The sequence below is a fragment of the Plectropomus leopardus genome, chromosome 4 (assembly GCF_008729295.1).
Source record: "Plectropomus leopardus isolate mb chromosome 4, YSFRI_Pleo_2.0, whole genome shotgun sequence".
Lineage (NCBI taxonomy): Eukaryota > Metazoa > Chordata > Actinopteri > Perciformes > Serranidae > Plectropomus > Plectropomus leopardus.
In genome coordinates, this window is record NC_056466.1 from 253508 (window position 1) to 273742 (window position 20235).

Sequence of the window (20235 nt, forward strand, 5' to 3'; positions counted from 1 at the left end):
TGTGGGATAGCTGCTGACAGTCTGGGATATGTCAGTGTGTGAGTGTAGCTGCTGACAGTCTGGGATATGTCAGTGTGTGAGTGTAGCTGCTGACAGTCTGGGACATGTCAGTGTGTGAGTGTAGTGCTGACAGTCTGGGATATGTCAGTGATCAGCAGCTACATTGACTGTGACAGGTCACCTAGTGGAAATAGCATGTATTTCCTCCATATGCCAAATATGGTCAAAATGACCTCATCAGGTGGAAAATAGTCAAAATGACAAATTCAGAGTCAAAAGCCCAGAATGACACCCAGAAATAATACAAGTCCTGTTTTTCTGCTCTGATGGCTGTGGGATCAAAAATGTCACTTTGAATGGGTTTCAATGGAGCATTTTTGGACCTGAACAGTCTGAATGTAACTATTTAGTTTCCACAGTGTGTGATTTGTTTGTACTTTTTTTCCTAGTTTCTTCCTAATTTTTGGATCATTTGTATTTTCTTTGCACATTGCCTTTTTTTTTCACGTTTTTGACAGAAATCAGGCCAAATTGCTCATATACGGGATTATCATATACTGCAGCCATTACAGGAAAACAGCAGCGAAATGCTAAAGTCTTCACGCCACATTGGTTTGGTTTTCACAGCTGGAAAAAAAGTACAGTTAAGATTTAATTTCTGCAGTTTTTGTATGGATTCATATTTTTCATCTGGTTGTAAATCTGATTTTCTTCTGACTGAAAGATGAACATTCAGCTGTGAACATAATGAAAGTAAAGAGCTGAATATCCGCTGAGACGCGGCATCGTTCCTGGAGCGATGGGAGGAAACATAAAGAGAGTTTGCAGCTTGTGATGAATCAGCAGCGAGAGGCCGAGAGCTCGACGACGGCCAGACCGAGAACGAATAGACGCCGAAACGAAACCCCCCAAAAAACACTAAAGAAACTGTGAGGCAGCTTCAGCATGATGCATAACGCCAACACGGACTCCAGTTTTCTTTATTTCTTGATATTTCTGTCGTCTGTTACCTGCCAAGACACAAATCAGCAGTCCTGCTAACTCCGATATATTTACATTTGGATTTTAAGCTGAAGTTCATTAACCCCTTATAGACTGTTCGTCTCATTGGAGCAGTTTTAAAAACTGTCTCACTCCTAGGAGGTTTTCCAATAAAACACCTGTCAGTGCACGCCACCAATACGCACGGAGGTGGCTGTTAATAGCGCCCATACCACTGATTCATCACATGTACCTGTAAGCCAGGCATCACCAACTGGCAAACCGTGATCCGGATCCAGACCAAAACTTTGTCCTATTCGGACCCGCGGCCAAGTTGTAATAAAATGTAAGAATGAGAACAATATTTTTAAGGAGTGCTGCTGGGCAATGAATCAAAAAATAATCAAAACCAACATTCAGAACCTCTAACCAACATAATCTTGCCCATGTTGGGTATTTCAGTCATTTTAAAATTCTGTTAACCCTTTCCAGACCAGGTCTGCCAACTCCCAATGCATCTGCTGTGCATCTCACACTTTTGGGCTCTGTCTCACGCTCTCATGACACCGAGGAAAATCTCACGCCAAAACACCGCGAGGGCTGAAGTGTTGAACAATCATGTAAAAAGTGAAGGACTTTGACTGTAGAACAGCTGAGTGTTTGACAGCCACAGCATTTCATCATGGCGGACCAAACAGCTGATGGTCCGACAGCAGCGCAGTGAGACAGACAAACAGAGCGCAGCTTCTCCTCACAGCACCAAAGTGTCTGAAACAGACACATCTGCAGAGGTGAAAGTGACTTCTTTAGACTCTACAGACGACTTTGTTGTCTACACTAAAATTGTGTAAAGCGTTTAAACCATTTATTGCAGATGTTTCGGGACCAAACTCACCTAAAATGGCCACCACCTCGTCGTCCTGGATGACCTCCAGTGACCCAGACACCACGAAGCAGAGGCTGTCCACGCTCTCGCCGGCGTGGAAGATGAGGTCGCCTGGCGCGCTGTGGACGGTCTGGAACTCCATGGCAAGAGCGCGCAGGCAGCCGTCGCTGGCCAGCCGGAACGCCGGGTGCTCCTTAAACACCTTCCTGTTGAGGTGGACGCAGATGTCCGCTCGCATGTCCTTTGGACAAATCTGCAGCACCTGCAGACGCAGAGGTCACGCAAGGTCACGCAGAGGTCAGACTACAAATGTATTCAGGATTCCCACATTTTCATTAACAAAATTTCAAAACTTTTCCATGATTTTTCAAGGAACAATAATATTTTTTCTTTGTCATGCCAAACATGCAAAGCATTTTTCTAAACATTAGATTTAAACTTGAATCAAAACACACACACACACACACACACACACACACACACACACAATAAATAAAATAAAATAAACACAATGTCTGATATTTTTCTTGTTTAAAAATCACATTAAAACATTATCAGAAGTGAGATCAACCTGTCAGACTTTAGTGTGCAGAATATTACTTCAACAATTCCATGAAACAATTTCAGGACTTTTCCAAAACTTTTAATGATTGTTGTTAATGTGATGATTTTTTTCCCTCCAGCCTCCACGAAACGTGACGTGAGCAGGAGGCGGTCTGTTACCTTGTCCGTGTCGATGCCTCTGGACATGGACCAGGTGGACACGATGTAGTCCATGACGCGCTCGCTCAGGCCTTTGGGGACCTGGTAGAGTTTGAGGAAGTCGCGCACGCTGTTGAGCATCTCGTGGTAGCGGTTCGTGTTGGCGTACATCTGCTGGAAGATGGTGGTGACGTTACCGAAGATGGTGGCGTACAGCAGCGCTGTCAACAGGAAGCAAAGCGCGGTTACTCTTCTATCCTCTGGACGAAAAATATAAAGACGTTTCATAAATTATATAAAGTCTCATCTGACGGCGATATCACCAACCATCATTTATTCAGAAATAAAAACTGCAACACAACGTGACGGCAACGAATTCAACTAACACAAACAACTCGCAGAAACAGCTGTCAACACTTTATATATATATACATACATACACACAGGTGCATGTCAAAAATTTTAATTGATAATGTTGAAAAAGTTCCATTTTCTTTGAAATTTTATTCCAAACGGTAAAGTTTCATATATTGTATATCCATTACAGGTGAAATAACATATTTTAACCCTTTTTTTGTTTTAATTTTGATGATTATGGCTTACAGCTCATGAAAATCAGAAATCCAGTCTCTCAAATTATCAGAATATTTCCTAAAATCATTTAAATAGTCATTTACGATGAAGAAAAAGTAAAAAAGTATGTTCATTTATATACTCAGGTTGCTCTGATGGCGGCCTCAGCTCGTCTGTATATTATATGTTTTTAGTTTTTTAAGATTATTTTTTTGGCCTTTTTGCCTTTATTGAAGACAGGACAGCTTCAGTGTGAAAGGGGATCAAAATTCTGCCGCCCCGAAACACGTCTGAGAGCCGACACGACTCGTCACACGTGTCTCAGCTCATCCATACAAACTGACTCAGCACACACACACACACACACACACACACACACACACACACACACACACACACACACACACACACACACACACACACACACAGAGCCTGTCAGCAGTTTGGACCCGGGGTCACCACATCGATGAGGACCCGGGGTCGTCGGATCGATGTGGACGTGTCCACCAGCAGCAGCAGGACCGTCATCCCTGCAGGACTCACTGAGACCTTCACCAAGGTCACCGAGCGACGCTGACACACCAACAGCAGGTCCAGAACCAGAGCCAGGACCAGGGCTGACCGCAGAGACACGCAGGGACACGCAGGGACACACAGGGACACGCAGGGACATGCAAGGACAAACAGGGACACGCAGGGACACGCAGGGACACGCAGGGACACACAGGGACACACAGGGACATGCAGAGCCACGCAGGGACACACAGAGACATGCAGAGACACGCACGCAGGGACACGCAGGGACACGCAAGGACAAACAGGGACACGCAGGGACACGCAGGGACACGCAGGGACACACAGGGACACGCAGGGACACGCAAGGACAAACAGGGACACAGGGACACGCAGGGACACGCAGGGACACGCAGGGACACACAGGGACACACAGGGACATGCAGAGCCACGCAGGGACACACAGAGACATGCAGAGACACGCAGGGACAAACAGGGACACGCAGGGACATACAGAGCCACACAGAGCCACGCAGGGACACGCAGAGACACGCAGAGACAAACAGGGACACGCAGGCAGGGATACGCAGAGACACGCAGAGACACACAAGGACACGTAGAGATAAGCAGGGACAAGCCGTGGACGAGTTACTTTTATCTGAGTGGACTGGAGACAAGTTCAGGAGCTCACAGACGAGTATAAAGCTGAGACAGATCCTCAGACAGAGAGGGAGCAGGATCAGGGACCAGAATCAAGGACCAGGATCAGGGACCAGGATCAGGGACAGGCAAACAGCACACACTAATAATACTATTGATCAATAAATAAATCAATTGATAAATTTGGCGTCACTTGGCAGCTGTATTTTGTTTTTCGGGGTCTGATTCAGAGCGCCGTTTGAAATCATGTTTATTTGAAAATGACAAATATTGGCAAATCCTGCACAAAACTGTAGGCTGTTTTTTATTCTGAAACAGCTGTTTCACAGATTCTTTTCTGTTTCACAGTTTCTTTTGCGTCTGGTAGTACTGTTTAAAAGTATCTGTCATTCAAGAGTAACTTTTTAGCAAGAAATGAGTAAAAAGTACAAGAAAATGTCTTGAAAATTAAAAAAAAGACAATAAAGTAAGAAAAAAAGAAAGAGATTACCTTTAAAAATGCATTAAAACAATTAGAATAATTCTGTAATAATAATTTAAAATCTTCATAGTTTTTTCCCCAAACTTTTTACTTTTCCTGAGGCATTTTCCCCAGCTTTTTTATTTTTCAAAATTATTAGTTTTTTAAGATTTTTTTCATGTCAGTTTTTTTTTATTTTCTCTTTCCATGTTTTATTTAGATTTTATTATTTTTTTCTGATCATTTTCAAATCGACTCAGACTTTTCACTCATTTCTGGCTAATTTTCTTGCCTTCATCTGCTCTCATTTCAAAGGTTTAAGTGTTACGGTTTAATTTGATGTGATTTCCTCTGAGCAGTCAAAAGCAGCTCAGAACGTTAAATTTCATAGTATATTCATTATGCATGAATTCAAATATTTCAAGTCTTTTTTTGTTTTCATGTAGATGATTATGTCTTATAGATATACTTTATTTATCTCAATTTGGGAATTCCCAATTTCTCAGTTTTGAGATCAATAAAGTATATCTATCTATCTATCTATCTATCTTATAGCTCATGAAAATCAGAAATCCAGTCCCTCAGATTATTAGAATATTTCCTAAAACGGTTCATAAATGAAATATGTCCATTTATATGCTTAATTTACTTAACTATGAATTACTGCATCAATGTGGCGCGGAGGGTCGCAGTTTCGGGTCGCACATTTCGAATATTTTGAATTTCTCTGAGCCGAAATTAAAAAAATTCAAATAGAAAAATGCATGAAACATGTCAGTTTATGTCATGAGTCATGAAGATATGTGTTATGTGTAACTGTCACTTATTTAAATAACTGATGGGAAATACTGAACTTTTCTGAGAAGGACGTGTACGGGTTTTATCTCTCTCGTTTGTAAATAATAATGATAACAGAAATAATAAAACAGTAACAGTGATAAATGAAGAGTCGACGCGTCGGTGCGACGGCTCTGGTCTCTGTGAGAGCAGACACTCGGAGGACGCTCCGGAGAGAAAATGGACCAGCTATTTCTGTCCTCTCACATCAGCCCGTCCTGATGTCACGGCGAGCTTTACGGCGCTCACACTCACTAATGACCCAAACTCTCATCCTGGATCCAGGATGCTCGCTGTCATAGCAACCGCTTCCCATCAGCCTCCAGCGGCTCACAGGAAGGAGGGGGGTGTTAATCTAGTCCTCGGCTTCCTTCAGCGCTCCTGCTGAATCTAAATAACCAAAAACTGCTCCCTCGACACCGCCGCAGCACGGAGCCTCTACGGGAGCCCACAGGGACAAACTGCCACAAACAGGAAGTCAAACTGGGACAGAAGTTTACTCTCAGTGGACACCCTGTGACCTGTGATCTGGTTTCTTATTTTTGGGCTTTTATTGCCTTTAAATCACAGGACAGTGTGTGAGCGTGGGGGGGGGGGGGGGGGGGGGGGGGGGGGCACGCAGCAAGGGCCGAACCCGGAGTCGAACCCGCGGTCACTGCGGAGAGGACACAGCCTCTGTACATGGGCGCCGCTCTGTCCACTGAGCCACCAGGCGCCCCATCCGGTTTCACTTCTGATGAAAAATATGTTTAAAATTAAAGCTGCACTCAGCGATGAACACTTCCTCGATCTTCTGCACGCAGGACGCCGGCGCTTCCACCGATTAACGAAATATTCAAAATTTAAAGGGAAGTTTTTGGATTTTTGAAGTGTCAGTATGATGCTGAAAGCCTTTACATGAAGAAGACAAAATCTGAAGTCTGAAATCTGATTCAGGCTGCAGTTTGTTAACCCTCTGAAACCTGCATCCGCATCACGTTCCTGCAATCAGACGCCGCTCACAAGTGTTTAACCAAATCAGTTTGATTCTGTCAACAAAAAGACAAAAAGACGATGAGCAACTTGGCTAGAAATGTCCTAACTACAAGAAATTAGCAGATTATCTAAAAAAAGGTTATAAAAAAATTGAGATTATCATAAAAATATATCTAAAATTATTTTTTCAAATTACTATATTTTTTTTAGGTCATTACCTTTCTTTTTTTTAAATTTATTTATAGAAATGTTCAGGTAATTAACGTTTTACTAAATCCATCACTCTTCTTGTGTTGCATTAAAATGCCTTTCACTGGTGTTTAACCCTTTGAAACCAGAGCAAAGTCGTTTGATTTGAGAGATGACAAAAAGGGAATGAGCAACTTGGCGAGAAATTTAGCAAATTGTAAGAAATTAGTAAAAAAAAAAAAGTTAAAACAAACATCCAGAGAGCTATATTTATAATTATCATATCAAATAATTTTTCAAAATTATGAATTTTAAATTGTTTTTTGATGCCATTTCCTTATTTTGTTTGTTTTTTACTTTCCCACTTTATTTATTTATGTTAATTTTGGGTAAAAATCTTGTAGTTTTTACAGATGTCGTGCTTATTTTTGGGCCCTGCACATGGCCAAAAATGCACAAAAATTGCACAGTCAATTCGAAACAGCTGACTTCCTGTTGGGTCTCGGATGTGGCTCCAAAGATTTTTTTTGTACATTTTGGGATGTTACATGTGCTTCCCAGTTTTCGTACATCTATTTGAAACTTAGGGTTTTGTAGCGTTTTCATAGGGGGCGCTCCTGAGATGTTTTTTGTACCGGCTCTGATGCACGTGCAGAGTTTTCTGGCACATTTACGCCCTCGAAAATGTGATTCTTCATAAAAAATAAGAAGAAAGAAAGACGAAATGAGAAAAAGATGAATTCCTTCAGATTCATGAGCTCCTCTGGTGTTTGGTGCCCTAATTAACAAAAACAATGTATGTGATTCACAGGACACCAACAAACATTTGTCTCTCAGGGGACGCAGGAAGAGGACAGACTTCTCTGTGTGTATAACAGGATGTAAAGCCGGCGCAGCTGCTCTGTGTAACGTCTGACGCTCGTGTGAGGTGACGATGATGAAGATCGTGGATCTGATGTGACAGCGGGCGACGGCAGCTTCCGATGAAGGAGACAAATTGTCAACATCGGAGCTCTCGGCCCTGCGGCCCCGCTGAAGAGCTTTTACCAGCAGGGGGTTCTGGGAAACCTCCACCAACTGTCAGCAGGTCTCGGTGACGGTCCCTTTAACCCTTTAGGGCCCGCTTTAATATCACACATGCTCGTGACACTTTGCACACAGAATGTGCTTTTCAAAATAAGGCTTTAAAAAAAATTATACATTTATTATTATCATTGAGATTCATTTTTAACCGACATAATTCCTAATCATAAATATCAAATATTAATTCATTTTCAGAATTTTTGTCATGATGACACTGTTTTTATATGAAAATATTAGTGCTGGGCATAGATTAATTTTTTTAATCTAGATTAATCTCACTGCAATCCTGTAGTTAATCTAGATTAATCTAGATTAAAATTATAGATTTGAATTTTGCCAAAGACATTCAAAATAATATCTATCTATCTAAATGATGAAAATGCATCACAAACTGCTTGAGAAAGCTGTTCTACTATAATATTTGGTAAAGAAAAATGATGTTCCATAATTTACTTTGGTGTTTAACTTCATTTTATTTTGTTAAACACAGACATTTAGGAGCACAGGTTCTGTCTCCATGTGGAAAAAGCTTTTTCCTGCTAACTGGAATGAACAGCAGAGGGCGCAGCCTCTGATAACATGACCCTAACTGAACTGTGGGCCTACATTAGAGGTCATGAAGAAGACCATTAACGGTCAGCAGCTTTGTGACACGGCTTGAGCCAATCACTCCGGTCACTCAGGCAGACCAGCTTCCGCCTTGTTCGCGCCCCCTCCGCGTAATTCGACCAGGTATACATCTGCGCTTAAACAACAAAGTGAAATTGGTGCCTTTATCGCGCGATAAGAATCCCGCGTTAACGCAGCACGTTAACGCCGTTAACGGCCCAGCACTAGAAAATATACATACATTTATATATATATATATACATATATATATATATATGTTGAGTCTCCTCCATGCTGAGTATATTACTGTATTACCAGAAATATTACTGGAAATTCACTGATTACACTCAAATACACAATCTGGACGACATTTAGGACACATGCATCAACACACACACAGTTATCACAACAGGAAGCAGAAAAGAGACTAAAGTGCAGCAACGTTGTGCGTCCAGACAGAGGTGTGTTTCCTGCTCTCAGGTGTGTGTGTTAAAGCTGCTTCATGACTCAGACGTGTTGCTGCGTGACATCAGAGCGGCGTCCTGCTGAGCGTCTGGACGTGTGCAGACTGCACTCCAACACAGCAGAGCGCCGCGTGTCAGGACGCATCACGCCACCGAGGAAACAAATGCCACCGCTGAGGCCGACTGTCTGTCTGTCTGTCTGTCTGTCTGTCTGCCTCTGCCTGTCTGTGTCTGTCTGTCTGTCTGCCTGTCTCTGCTCTGAATCTGTCTTCTGTCTGTCTGCTCTCAGCAGACAGTCCGCCTGAATCTGAGACCAAAGCTTCTCTCAGACTGCAGAGTCGAACGCCACAGTCCGACCCTGCAGGAGACCAGCAGCAGCTCGCAGAAAAGGTCAAACAAAAGTTAAGAATTACAAAGTACAAGTGGAAGTACACACACACACACACACACTGTTCACACACACACACTCACACACACACACTGTTCACACACACACACACACACACACACACACTGTTCACACACACACACACACTGTTCACACACACACACACACACACACACACACACACACACACACACACACACACACACACACTCTCACACACACACACACTCACTCACACACACACACACACACACACACACACACACACACACACACACACACACACACACACTCTCTCACACACACACACACACACACACACACACACACACACACAGTCCACACTACAGCTGGGCAATTACTTGCAAATCAATTGAAACCAACATTCAGAACCTTTGATCGACGTAATCTTTCCCATGTCGGTTATTTCGTCTAAAAAAAATTCTTTTAACCCTTTCCCCACTGGGGCTGCCCACTCTAACACATCTGCCGTGAGTCACACGCTCTGTCGGACTCTGTCTCACACTCTCAGGACGACTTTGACTCTATAATACAGCTGAGTTTTTGACCATCGACCGGCGTTTCCTGATCAAACAGCTGATGGTCCGACAGCAGCGCAGTGAGACAGACAAACAGAGCGCAGCTTCTCCTCACAGCACCAAAGTGTCTGAAACAGACACATCTGCAGAGGTGAAAGTGACTTCTTCAGACTCTACAGACGACTTTGTGTTAGTTTCAGCTTTAATCAGACTTTGGATGAATTATTTAGAAACACCAGGACGCATCGCTCCGTGTCTCATCCGGCCGCTCGCGCTGAGCTCTCATTATTATTACCAGGGGCAGATGTAATGTTTTGGGGGCCCGGGGCCACAAGCACATGAGCTTATTTTCAGCCTTTCTCTAACTGTGAATGTCGGCAGGCTGTCGGCAGCTATAGGAGAAGTAGGCCGACTCAAACGTTTTTAATTCCTGAGTAAAATGATTAACAGCACAGAAGTTTGACAGAAGCTGAAGTCAGAGTCCTGCAGTCAGGAGAGGTTGGACTATTATCAGCACAATGTGCTTCAATTTACTGAAGTTTGTTTCAGATGGAGCTTTTCATTTTTATATAATGATGGAAAGTTTAATAAATAATAATAAATCAAATGTTTAATTACACTCCAACACACCATGGTCACATGACACTGTCAGTGAACTATGAGGACAAAAAAAACAAACCACAAAAAAGAGCAAAAATCTAAACAACTCTTTAATCGTAATCAAGGTAAAATGTTCAGTTAATCTTGATATTGATTTTAGGTATAACTGCTCAGCCCTAGTCCACACACACACACACTCACACACACACTCACACACAGTCTGATGTCATGTAATCCAAAGTGTGCAGCTGACGGACGTCTAATGATCCACACTGAGGAGCGGGAGGATGTTTCTGCGAGCCAGAGGCGGTTTGTCACACTGGATGAGTCGTGTTGGTGAGACTGTGTGAAAACGACACCACGCACTTCACACCGAAGCCTGCGGGCAGGCGGACGGACGGACGGACGGACGGACGGACGGACGGACGGGCATGGAGCTGTGTATAAGACGCGGGCGGTGTGTCGACTTTGTGGAGGGAAACACATTCAATGTGCGAACACACATTCAGCGGCGTCACCCAGACGTGTCGATCAGACGGAGAGAAACAACCTGAACCGAGTGTTTTCAGCGTGATTTCAGCAGAGATGCTCTTCAGTTTTACAGCCTCATGGGACCCGTTACATCATGGGACAGGGTTTGGCATCATCCCTCTGTCTTCATAAAAACAGTTTAACAAAACGTCCCCTCAGGCCCAAAAGAAACCTTCCAGAGAAGATCACGAAGGCTGAAATTATGCTAAAATTTGGAGTTGTGAAAGTTATTTTGCACAACTTAAAGGCAAAGTTTATGCCTTAGTTTTATTTTTTTGTTTCTTAAAGATAATTTGATTTATTTAGTTTTGTTTTGTTTTTGCACTTTAAAGCCCAGAAGAAGATAATAGAGCACTGAAATGCATGAGAGGGGTTTCGTTTGGATGGATATGATGTCTTTGCATTTCAAAAAATGTTATTCTCATTAAAACCCAGAATGTAAAATGACTTTAAACAGGTTTATTTCTGAGGTTTAGTTTACTTTGGTAGTATTTTAGCACACACCGCACAGAGACTTTTGCAATTTTACCAATAAAAATATTGATTTTTCCAAAGGAAAAGTTAATTAGACCTTGGACTGTCTCATTTCCTCCTCTGTGTGTTACTTTTACTCTTTCACAAAGTAATTTAATGAAAATATTCCCCTGCACATATCTGATAACTCATAAATCATAAGAATAACGGGCGGATTACTCCATCACTAAAAATAATCAATAGCTGCAGCCCTCGTTCCTGCGTGATGATTCAGCTGAAGGTCCTTCTTCTAAACGGCGATCTGATGCGAATAAAAGTGTAAACTGCGGTTTGATCCACTGACGAGCAGACGGCTCACTCTGCTGGTTAGCTGCCGGCGGTGGTTCGGCGGCGGTGCTGCAGAGCGGAGCGTCCGCACAGGTTTAATTTTGGCCTGAGATCGAGTTTCTCCCAGAATCCGCGTTACTCAGCGTCAGCTGATCTGAGCTGCTGACGGCTGAAAGTGAGACGCTGCTTCCTGAACGTTTCTGCACTGACACAGAATGGATCGCGGCCACTGAGAGCTCGATGAACTCGGCATCACTCCCACCTGCCAAACGCCCGTTCACTCAACACACCGATTTATTAATAATTATAATATTAATCTCAGCAGAAAGTTCTGAAGCCGAGGGCCATTTATCCTTTTTTGTAATTACTGTAATTATCCATGTGTCAAAGTATGAATGTTGGGACAGTGTTTGTCCACTGAGAGACAAAACTGTTGGACATGATCCTTATTTTCATCATGAAAATACTTCAACAAAACAAAACAAAAGCTATAAACGATGTTTTTTAGTTCCAGTCTGTTCAAAATTCATGAAGAAAACTACTAAAGAGACACACAACAGACACAAAGAAACGTCCGAAAACCCTAGAAATCTCCTAAAATTATAGAAATGTCCTAATATCTAAGCAATATAATGAAATCCAGAAACATCCTAAAATACTAGAAACATCTTAAAATCTCATAAACGTCCCAAAATTTGAGAAACATCCTAAAATCAGAGCAATTTCCAAAACTCCTGGAAATTTACTAAAATCAAAGAAACGTCCTAACAATTGTAGAAACTTCCTACAATTATAGAAATGTCCCAAAATCCTACAAATGTCTTAAAATCTTACCAACATCCAAAAATCTTCGACATACAGACAGAAAAACTTTACCCTAATAAATTAGAGCATCTGTTGACCAAGTCTGACATCATTTGCAGCTAAAAAAAAGGTTTAAAAAATCACAGTGTGTAGCAAAATATATGTTTTTGTTTGGCTGTTTTTTTGAAAGATTTTGGGGTTTTTTGTCTTTTTTTTGTCTCCATGTGAGAGGACATTAGAGCGTGCGAGGACGAGCGAGAGGGACGGGCCGAGGTTGAGGACAATAACTAAAGCAGGAATTTTACTCAGAACACAGAAGCTGCTGCTCGACTCTACAGTTATTTTCTTTTTGTATTATATATAAAATATAACATCAGATTTTTGAAAGTTTGGATTCAGTTTTTGTATTTTCATGCTTTATAATTTAGGATTTTTCCTCTTTAATCGGAGCTCTCCTCACACCTGTTTCACGTCTTTACCGCACAAATGAAATCAACAGACTTTTGCACGGATCAATAAGTACGAAAGGACAAAGACTCACATCCGATCATCATCATGGCCACGGCGAAGATCTTCTCGCCGTCCGTGTTGGGCGCGATGTTCCCGAAGCCGATGCTGGTCAGGCTGGTCATGGTGAAGTACAGCGAGGTGATGTAGACCGAGTCCTTGCTGGGCCCGCCCTCCCAGCGGCCCGAGCCCGAGGCGTTGAACCTGTACGGCGTCCCCACCGTCTCCCCGAGCAGGAAGAGCCAGCTGTCCATCCTCACGCTGTTGGTGTCCTCGTCGATGACCTCGTAGTCCCCGATGCTGTACCAGATGCAGGCCAGCCAGTGAGCCGCCAGCCCGAACACGCACACCAGCAGCACCAGCACCGCCGCGCCGTACTCGATGTAGTGGTCCAGCTTTCGGGCCACCCGGCCCAGACGCAGCAGACGCACCACTTTGAGGGAGCTGAAGAGGCTGCTGATCCCCTGCACACAGACAGGAAGACAGGGGACATCTACTGACTTATTCACATTTCATTTTCAGCTTAAAAGCACCAACAAAAATACGCCATTACACGTCATTACATTTGAAAAAACATTTAATAATAGCGTTATTTCTATAGCACCTTTGAAAACAGACTTCTCTGACAAAGACAGCGAATCAAAACTGGAAAATAGACGGCGATACAACAACGAAAAGCCAAACAGTCCTATCAAACATGAGGGAGAAGAAACTACGGTAGAGTCTGGATAAAATTAAAACCAGAGGACAAACGATGCTAAAGATGCAGGACGCATAATTTCAATATCAAATCATACAAAGTAATAGACCAAAAACAACAACAGAGATAACAGAAGCAGTCAAACCGCAAATAAAAAAGTAAAGTTGATAAAATCATAACTTAAGGTCAAAAATTATTAAGATAAAAGAAATAATAAAGAAACACAGCAAGTCTGTAAAAATGAGAAGTGATTTAAAGGAGGTCACTGACTGCAGCCGTATGTCCTCAGACTCGTCCTTCCAAAAAACACGTCACCTTTAGATTTACGCCTCGGCCAGAAGGGCGCGACCCAAACATCTAAGGCTGCGAACTGGCACATAAGGGGTTAACGTTTCTGTCATAAAGCTCGGGGCCAGACCCAGACCAGCTTTAAAATCTCTATTTTTAGCCTTATTTTTATTAATAATGTCAGTAGTTTTTATTGTATTTATTTTTTATTTGCCGCCTGTTAAATAATATTGGCAGCACCGATGAGAAACAACAGGAGCCCTAAACTGGACCCCTGTGGTACCCCTCACTGTATCACAGCTCAGACTCTGTGCCACTGATGTAAAGACACAGTAAACAGTGAACAGTGAGGATGTCTCCATGACAACCAGATCTGTCCAGCTTTACTGGTAACATTTCATGCTCGACATCACCGGATCAGTTTTAACCTGCACGCTGTTTGTGAGCAAAGTGGGACGTTTTATTGATGCTTTTATTTTGTAAATGCTTTTATTGATTAAACAAATGCTGCTCTGAAACACACTGAACATGTTGGACCAAACAAACACACACACACACACACACGCACACGCACGCACGCGCGCACACACACACACAGAGTCCTGTTTTTTCTGTATTGTTTCTATGATTTTTAGGACATTTCTAGGATTATAGGAAGTTTCAGAGGATTCTATGATTTTAAGACATTTTTCAGAATTTAGGGACATTTATGGGTTTTTGGACATTTCTAGGATTGTAAGAATTTTCTAGGATTTTAGGACATTTCTATAACTTTGGGACATTTCTAGAATTTAAATATTTTTCTCGGATTTTACGATGTTTCTTGGATTTTAACATTTCTAGGATTTTAGGATTTTTTAGAATTTTAGGACGTTCCTACTTTTTTAGGACGTTTCTTGGGTTTTAGGACATTAGGGGCTCAGCCAGGAGGTCAGAGGACAGTCTGTTTCTGACTGAGCTCACCTGTGAGTGTTTTTAAAGAGAGGATGGATCAGGTCCATATGAACATGTATGAAACATGTATGAAACATGTATGAAACATGTATGAAACATGTATGAAACATGTATGAAGGAGCAGCTGTGCCTCCTGCAGACACACGTCCTCTCAGCGTTTGTCTCGTCCGTCACGGCAGCCTCTCATCAGCCCACTCAGCCGCCTCTCCAGCTCCTCTCATCGCCGGCACTGTTTCCTCACCGGGGAAACTCCCACAATGCACCGCCGCTCCATCAACAGCCTTCACCGCGGGCGCTGAGAGACGCCGCCGAGCGCCGACGCCATGAGCGCCGGTAGAATGAAAAGGTTGATTTCACTCTGATGGGTTGAAGCGAGGGGTTAAATCCCCGGACACCTCATCCTCCTTCACTCAACCACTTTGTTTTTCTCCTCGCTACAGAAGCCCACAGAGGACAGGATTCATTACTCCTCTGGTTGTCGTTTCCTGTGGCGATGGAGCGTCGTGCTGCTGCTCTGATAATTATTCTGTCACGACTTCTTTATCTCAAGACGATAAAAGAGGTTTGATGATCTCAGTTTGTCTGACAGAACAAAACGCTTAACAACAAAAACACAACAATTAATTTCCAGGACTTTTCCAGGACTTCACTGAAACAACCATCAACACTCGGTGGCTGTTTTTCATGACTATATTATAAACTTTTAAATAGATTTATTTAGATTTATAAAATGAATTCAGAACAGGACTAGAACTGATTTTTTAAAAATTTTTTGGGCATTTTTTAAGGAAAATTTTTTAATTAAAAATTTTGGCTTTTTTTTTTTACTTTAAAAAATTTTGGCTTTTTCTTTTTCTTTAAAGACTTTTTCATTTTCTTCTCGCTTTTCTGTTAAAGTTTTTGGCATTTTTTTCACTTTGAAAATTTTTGTCACTTTGTTTTCTTTAATTTTTTATTTTGAGATTTTCAAAGAAACTTTCCTTTAAACATTTTTAGTAATTTTTAAAGTAAAAAAAAAAGCTTTCCAAACGCAGAGCTCTCTTGCTGCGAGTCAACGACCACTGTACACGATGTTGTTTTTCATGACAGACGTGAGGCGTCTTTTTCATCTTCACTGGAGAGTTAAAGGTTTTCTAAATATCTTCTTTGAGAAAAATCACTTTGTTCGGGTGAACTGGCCCTTTAATGTGATCTGTCCGTGAGAGCAGCCCCCTCAGACCTCAGCTGCGACTCCGCGGGTGTAAATCTCTGTTTCCTGTCCGCTCCGGACGGACACATCACTGGTGTCCGTCACGTGAGCGTTTGGACTCGTATATCTGTGGGAGGTTTTCCGGTTTTTGCACGTGTCAGCAGACGAGCTCGGCGCTGACCTTCTGTGTGCAGCTCGTCACAGCTGTGAGGTCACGCCGCAGGTCGCGCCTCAGCGCCACCCGACACGGATCAACACGACCGTTTACACCGCCGCCGTTTATTTCAGGATCGCTGCTCCTCACAACTCTGTTAGTACGAACACGAGACTGCAGAGGGATCACTGAGCAGTTTCCTTTCTTTGACCCTGCCAAAGTCGAGCTTCATTTCTTTGAAAAACAATGAGCAACTCAAGAAAAATGACCCAGAAATTAGCAAAAAATGTAAAAAGTACAGAAGAATTACCTATTTTTACAAGCAGCAGGACATTTTTTGCCAATGTGCTTATTGTCTTTTGCCCATGTTTTAAAAAGACCTTTAGAAAAGAGAAAGAGGAGTGAAATCCTCGGGGATTATATGTTTATATATTTGGGAAAGGCATCTGACCTCAACACAAGTGATGACCCAAAAATTAGCAAAAAATTTGTAAAAAGTACAAAATAATAACCCAAAAATGTATCAAACAAAAAATCGAAAATAAATAAAAAGACAAATTTCCAGAAAAATAGTGCTTAAAAATGATCATGATTCTGTTAAATCATTTTAAATATGTAACTATAATCACTATAAAAACAGTTTAGTTTTAGACATTTTCCTCAGCTTTATTATTTAACTGTTGTTGTTTTCTTAATTAATGTTTTTTTTTTTTTTAGAAACAGCAGAACATTTCTTGCTAAAGTGTTTATTACCTTTTTTCCAAGTTTTCAAAAGTAATAAAATCATAAAAGTGAAGAAGTCCACTGACCTCGTCCACGTTCTCGAAGGCGTTGATGACGTCGTACGGCAGGCAGGACAGCAGGTCGATGACGAACCACGTCTTCACGTAGTTCATGCGGATGAGTTTGGGGTCGGAGATGACCTCGCCGGCCGGCCCGACGAAGGTGGTGTGGAAGTTGAGGACGATGTCCACGAGGAAGATGACGTCCACGATGCTGTCCACCACCAGCCAGGTGACGTTGTTCTGCTTGGTCTTGAAGGAGACGTTGTAGGGGACCATGATGGCGGTGTAGAAGGTGAGGATGAGGATCACCCAGTCCCACGTGGTCTTAAAGAGACAGTAGTGCAGGATGATGTGCGGCGGCGTCTTCGGCGTCTCCTGTTTGTACTGAGGCAAGATGTCTGAGCCCAGCTGGAGCACCTAAAACCAACGAAACACGGCGATTAACCTGCTGACTTCACTTCTGACATGTTGCTTTTACAGAAAACATATTTACAGACTTACATCTTTATTTTTTTTTAAATTAAATTCAATTCAATGTAAAATTTTAATTCAATTTAATCAAATTTAATTCAATTTAACTGAATTTAATAATCAGAATCGGGTTTTACTGCCAAGTACATTTACACATAAAAGTAATCTAACTTGGTGTTTCGGTGCAAAGCAGTTAGCATACATAAAAACAGTAACTTTAAACAGAATAAGACATAAGATTAAAAAAAAATATATAGAGGCAGTATAAAAATACAAAATAAAGAAACACAAAATTTAAGTGCAAAATGTGCTGTGAAGGAATTGTACAGCTGATTAATAAATTAATTTAATTAAAAACACAAAGAAAAGTAAAAAAATAAACCACATGATAAGAGCATTTCAAATAAATCGCAGCATTTTCTCTTGTTCTCGTCTCCTGTTTGAATCCTCACAGAAGAAATCGTCTTCTGTATGAAACAAGAGAATTAACTTTCATAAAGCTCTTTAAAGATGAAATATCTCGACATGACAGGAGCACAAACACAGATAACAGATGTCTTCATTAGTGCCATCAGCTTTTATCTCAGTGAAGTTAATGGAGAGATTAGTGACAGTTAATTACAGCTGAACAACTTATCAGCGACACAGCGCCCGCCGGCAGCCCGCTGCTGTTTATAAAACACACTTTTTTATTTCTTATCATGTGAAAAAACACACGAGGAAATCTGATTTCCACGGCTTACTGGCCAAAAACTCAGCAGATTATTCTAAAACAACACAAGACCAACACACTCCAAAATACTGCAGGTCAATGAGAGCCCTAAAACACAAAAACTGTCAACCACAAAGAGGAATTTCACTGCTGGACAGATCATTAATAAAACTGGAAATACTTTAAAGTTGGTGCGACATGATGAAAGAAAACAGAGAGAAAGGACTGTGGCAGAAAAACTACAACTACCAGAATGCACTGCTCTGCAACGGACCAATAAACACTCCATCTGCCAGGTGAAGAGAGACAAGTACGATCTGGTTTCTTGTGCACAAAAATAAAGTCTTCACAGATACTTCAGCTCACTTTATTTCCAATTTTCATTCGAGCCTCGATGACTTTCTGTTATTAATTAATTTTTTAACGTTTTCTTTCAGCGTGTTGTTGCTGGTGTTGTGTGGGAGGAGCCGTGATCTCACCTCCGCCAGCCGCGAGTGTTTGTGGACGTTCTCTCCTTTCTGCACCGCCGGAGCGAGCTGCTGCAGGACGCCTCGACTGCTGGTTAACGCACGAGTCAGACGGGCAAATTTACCCCAACCTGCAAACCACACACACACACACACACACACACACACACACACACACACACAAACACACACACACACACACACACACACACACAGACAGATTCACAAATAAAAGGGTTCATACAAATTTTTAACATTTCCAGGACTCTGAGGTATTCAGGTATCTGAATTTTTAGGAAAATGTGCCTTCCTGCAGGTTTGACAGCCATGTTTGCAACTTTTTTTCTTTAAAAATAATGTTGATTTTTGAAGTAACAATTTGAGCGATTATTATTTCTCTATTAATTTCAGGCCATTTTTAAAGAAAAAATTACAATTATTTTTTAGAAATTTTTTTTGGGGGGGGGGAATTTTCAAAGAAAAATATTTCTGGGATGTTCTTACAAAACTACTGGCAATTTTTAAATTAAAAAGGCTTTTCTCATTTTAAAAAAATGGCAAATTTTACAGAAAAAAATGTTAATTTATTTATAATTTTTGGCATTTTTGGATGGAAAAAAGGCAATTTCTTTTTTTTCTTTAAAAATTTCAAATTACAATTTCAAATGGCTGGATTTTGTGTATATTTTAATGCTGTTTTTTAAAGAAAACAAAACTTCAAAATCTGAATGTTTTCTTTAAAACATTGTAGCCTTTTCTTTTCGATGAGAAATTTTTGGAATTCTCTCAGTGTTTTTCTCTAAAACACAGTGAATCAGTGTGAACAGAGACAATAACGATAAGACAATAATAATAAGTGACCGAGCACAGAGCGACTGCAGAGCGAGCGTCTGCAGAGCAACTGCTGAGCGACTGACCGCAGAGCGACTGACCACAGAGCGAGCACAGAGTGAGCAACTGCAGAGCAAGTGACTGCAGAGCGAGTGACTGCAGAGCGAGTGCAGAGCAAGCACAGAGCAACTGAAGAGCGACTGCAGAGCACTGCAGTTAGCATTGTTGTTAGTCCCGCCCACCTTTTGAAGAGTCATCCTCGATTGGCTGCTTGAAGGCGGTGATGTCACTAAAGGTGCAGAGAAACAGGACCACCTTGTCCTGCTCGTTCCGAATCGGAGCGATCTTCACGAAAAACCACACTGGCATCCCTGCAGCGCGCGCACACACGCATGCACGCACGCGCACACACACACGCGCACACACACACACACACACACACACACACACACACACACACACACACACCGGGACAACACGAGTTATTTGCATTTACATACAAATATATCTGCAGTAAAAGAGTGAAGCGCTGACTCGTGAAGCTCCGTTTCTCGGTTTCTCCGTCACTGAGAGGACACCAGC

General features: G+C 41.9%; 1 protein-coding gene across 1 annotated transcript in view; it reads right to left on the minus strand.

The window, feature by feature from the left end:
• The window catches only part of LOC121942129 (potassium voltage-gated channel subfamily H member 1-like), a 37659-nt gene that overhangs the window by 14296 nt on the left and 3128 nt on the right, over positions 1–20235 (minus strand). Inside the window, exons 4-9 of the mRNA XM_042485251.1 lie at positions 19896–20024; positions 18835–18953; positions 17197–17589; positions 13137–13566; positions 2591–2790; positions 1877–2129 (exon numbers count right to left, since the gene is read on the minus strand). Coding sequence (XP_042341185.1) covers positions 1877–2129; positions 2591–2790; positions 13137–13566; positions 17197–17589; positions 18835–18953; positions 19896–20024 — 1524 coding nt within the window. The remainder of the gene's footprint in view (positions 1–1876; positions 2130–2590; positions 2791–13136; positions 13567–17196; positions 17590–18834; positions 18954–19895; positions 20025–20235) is intronic.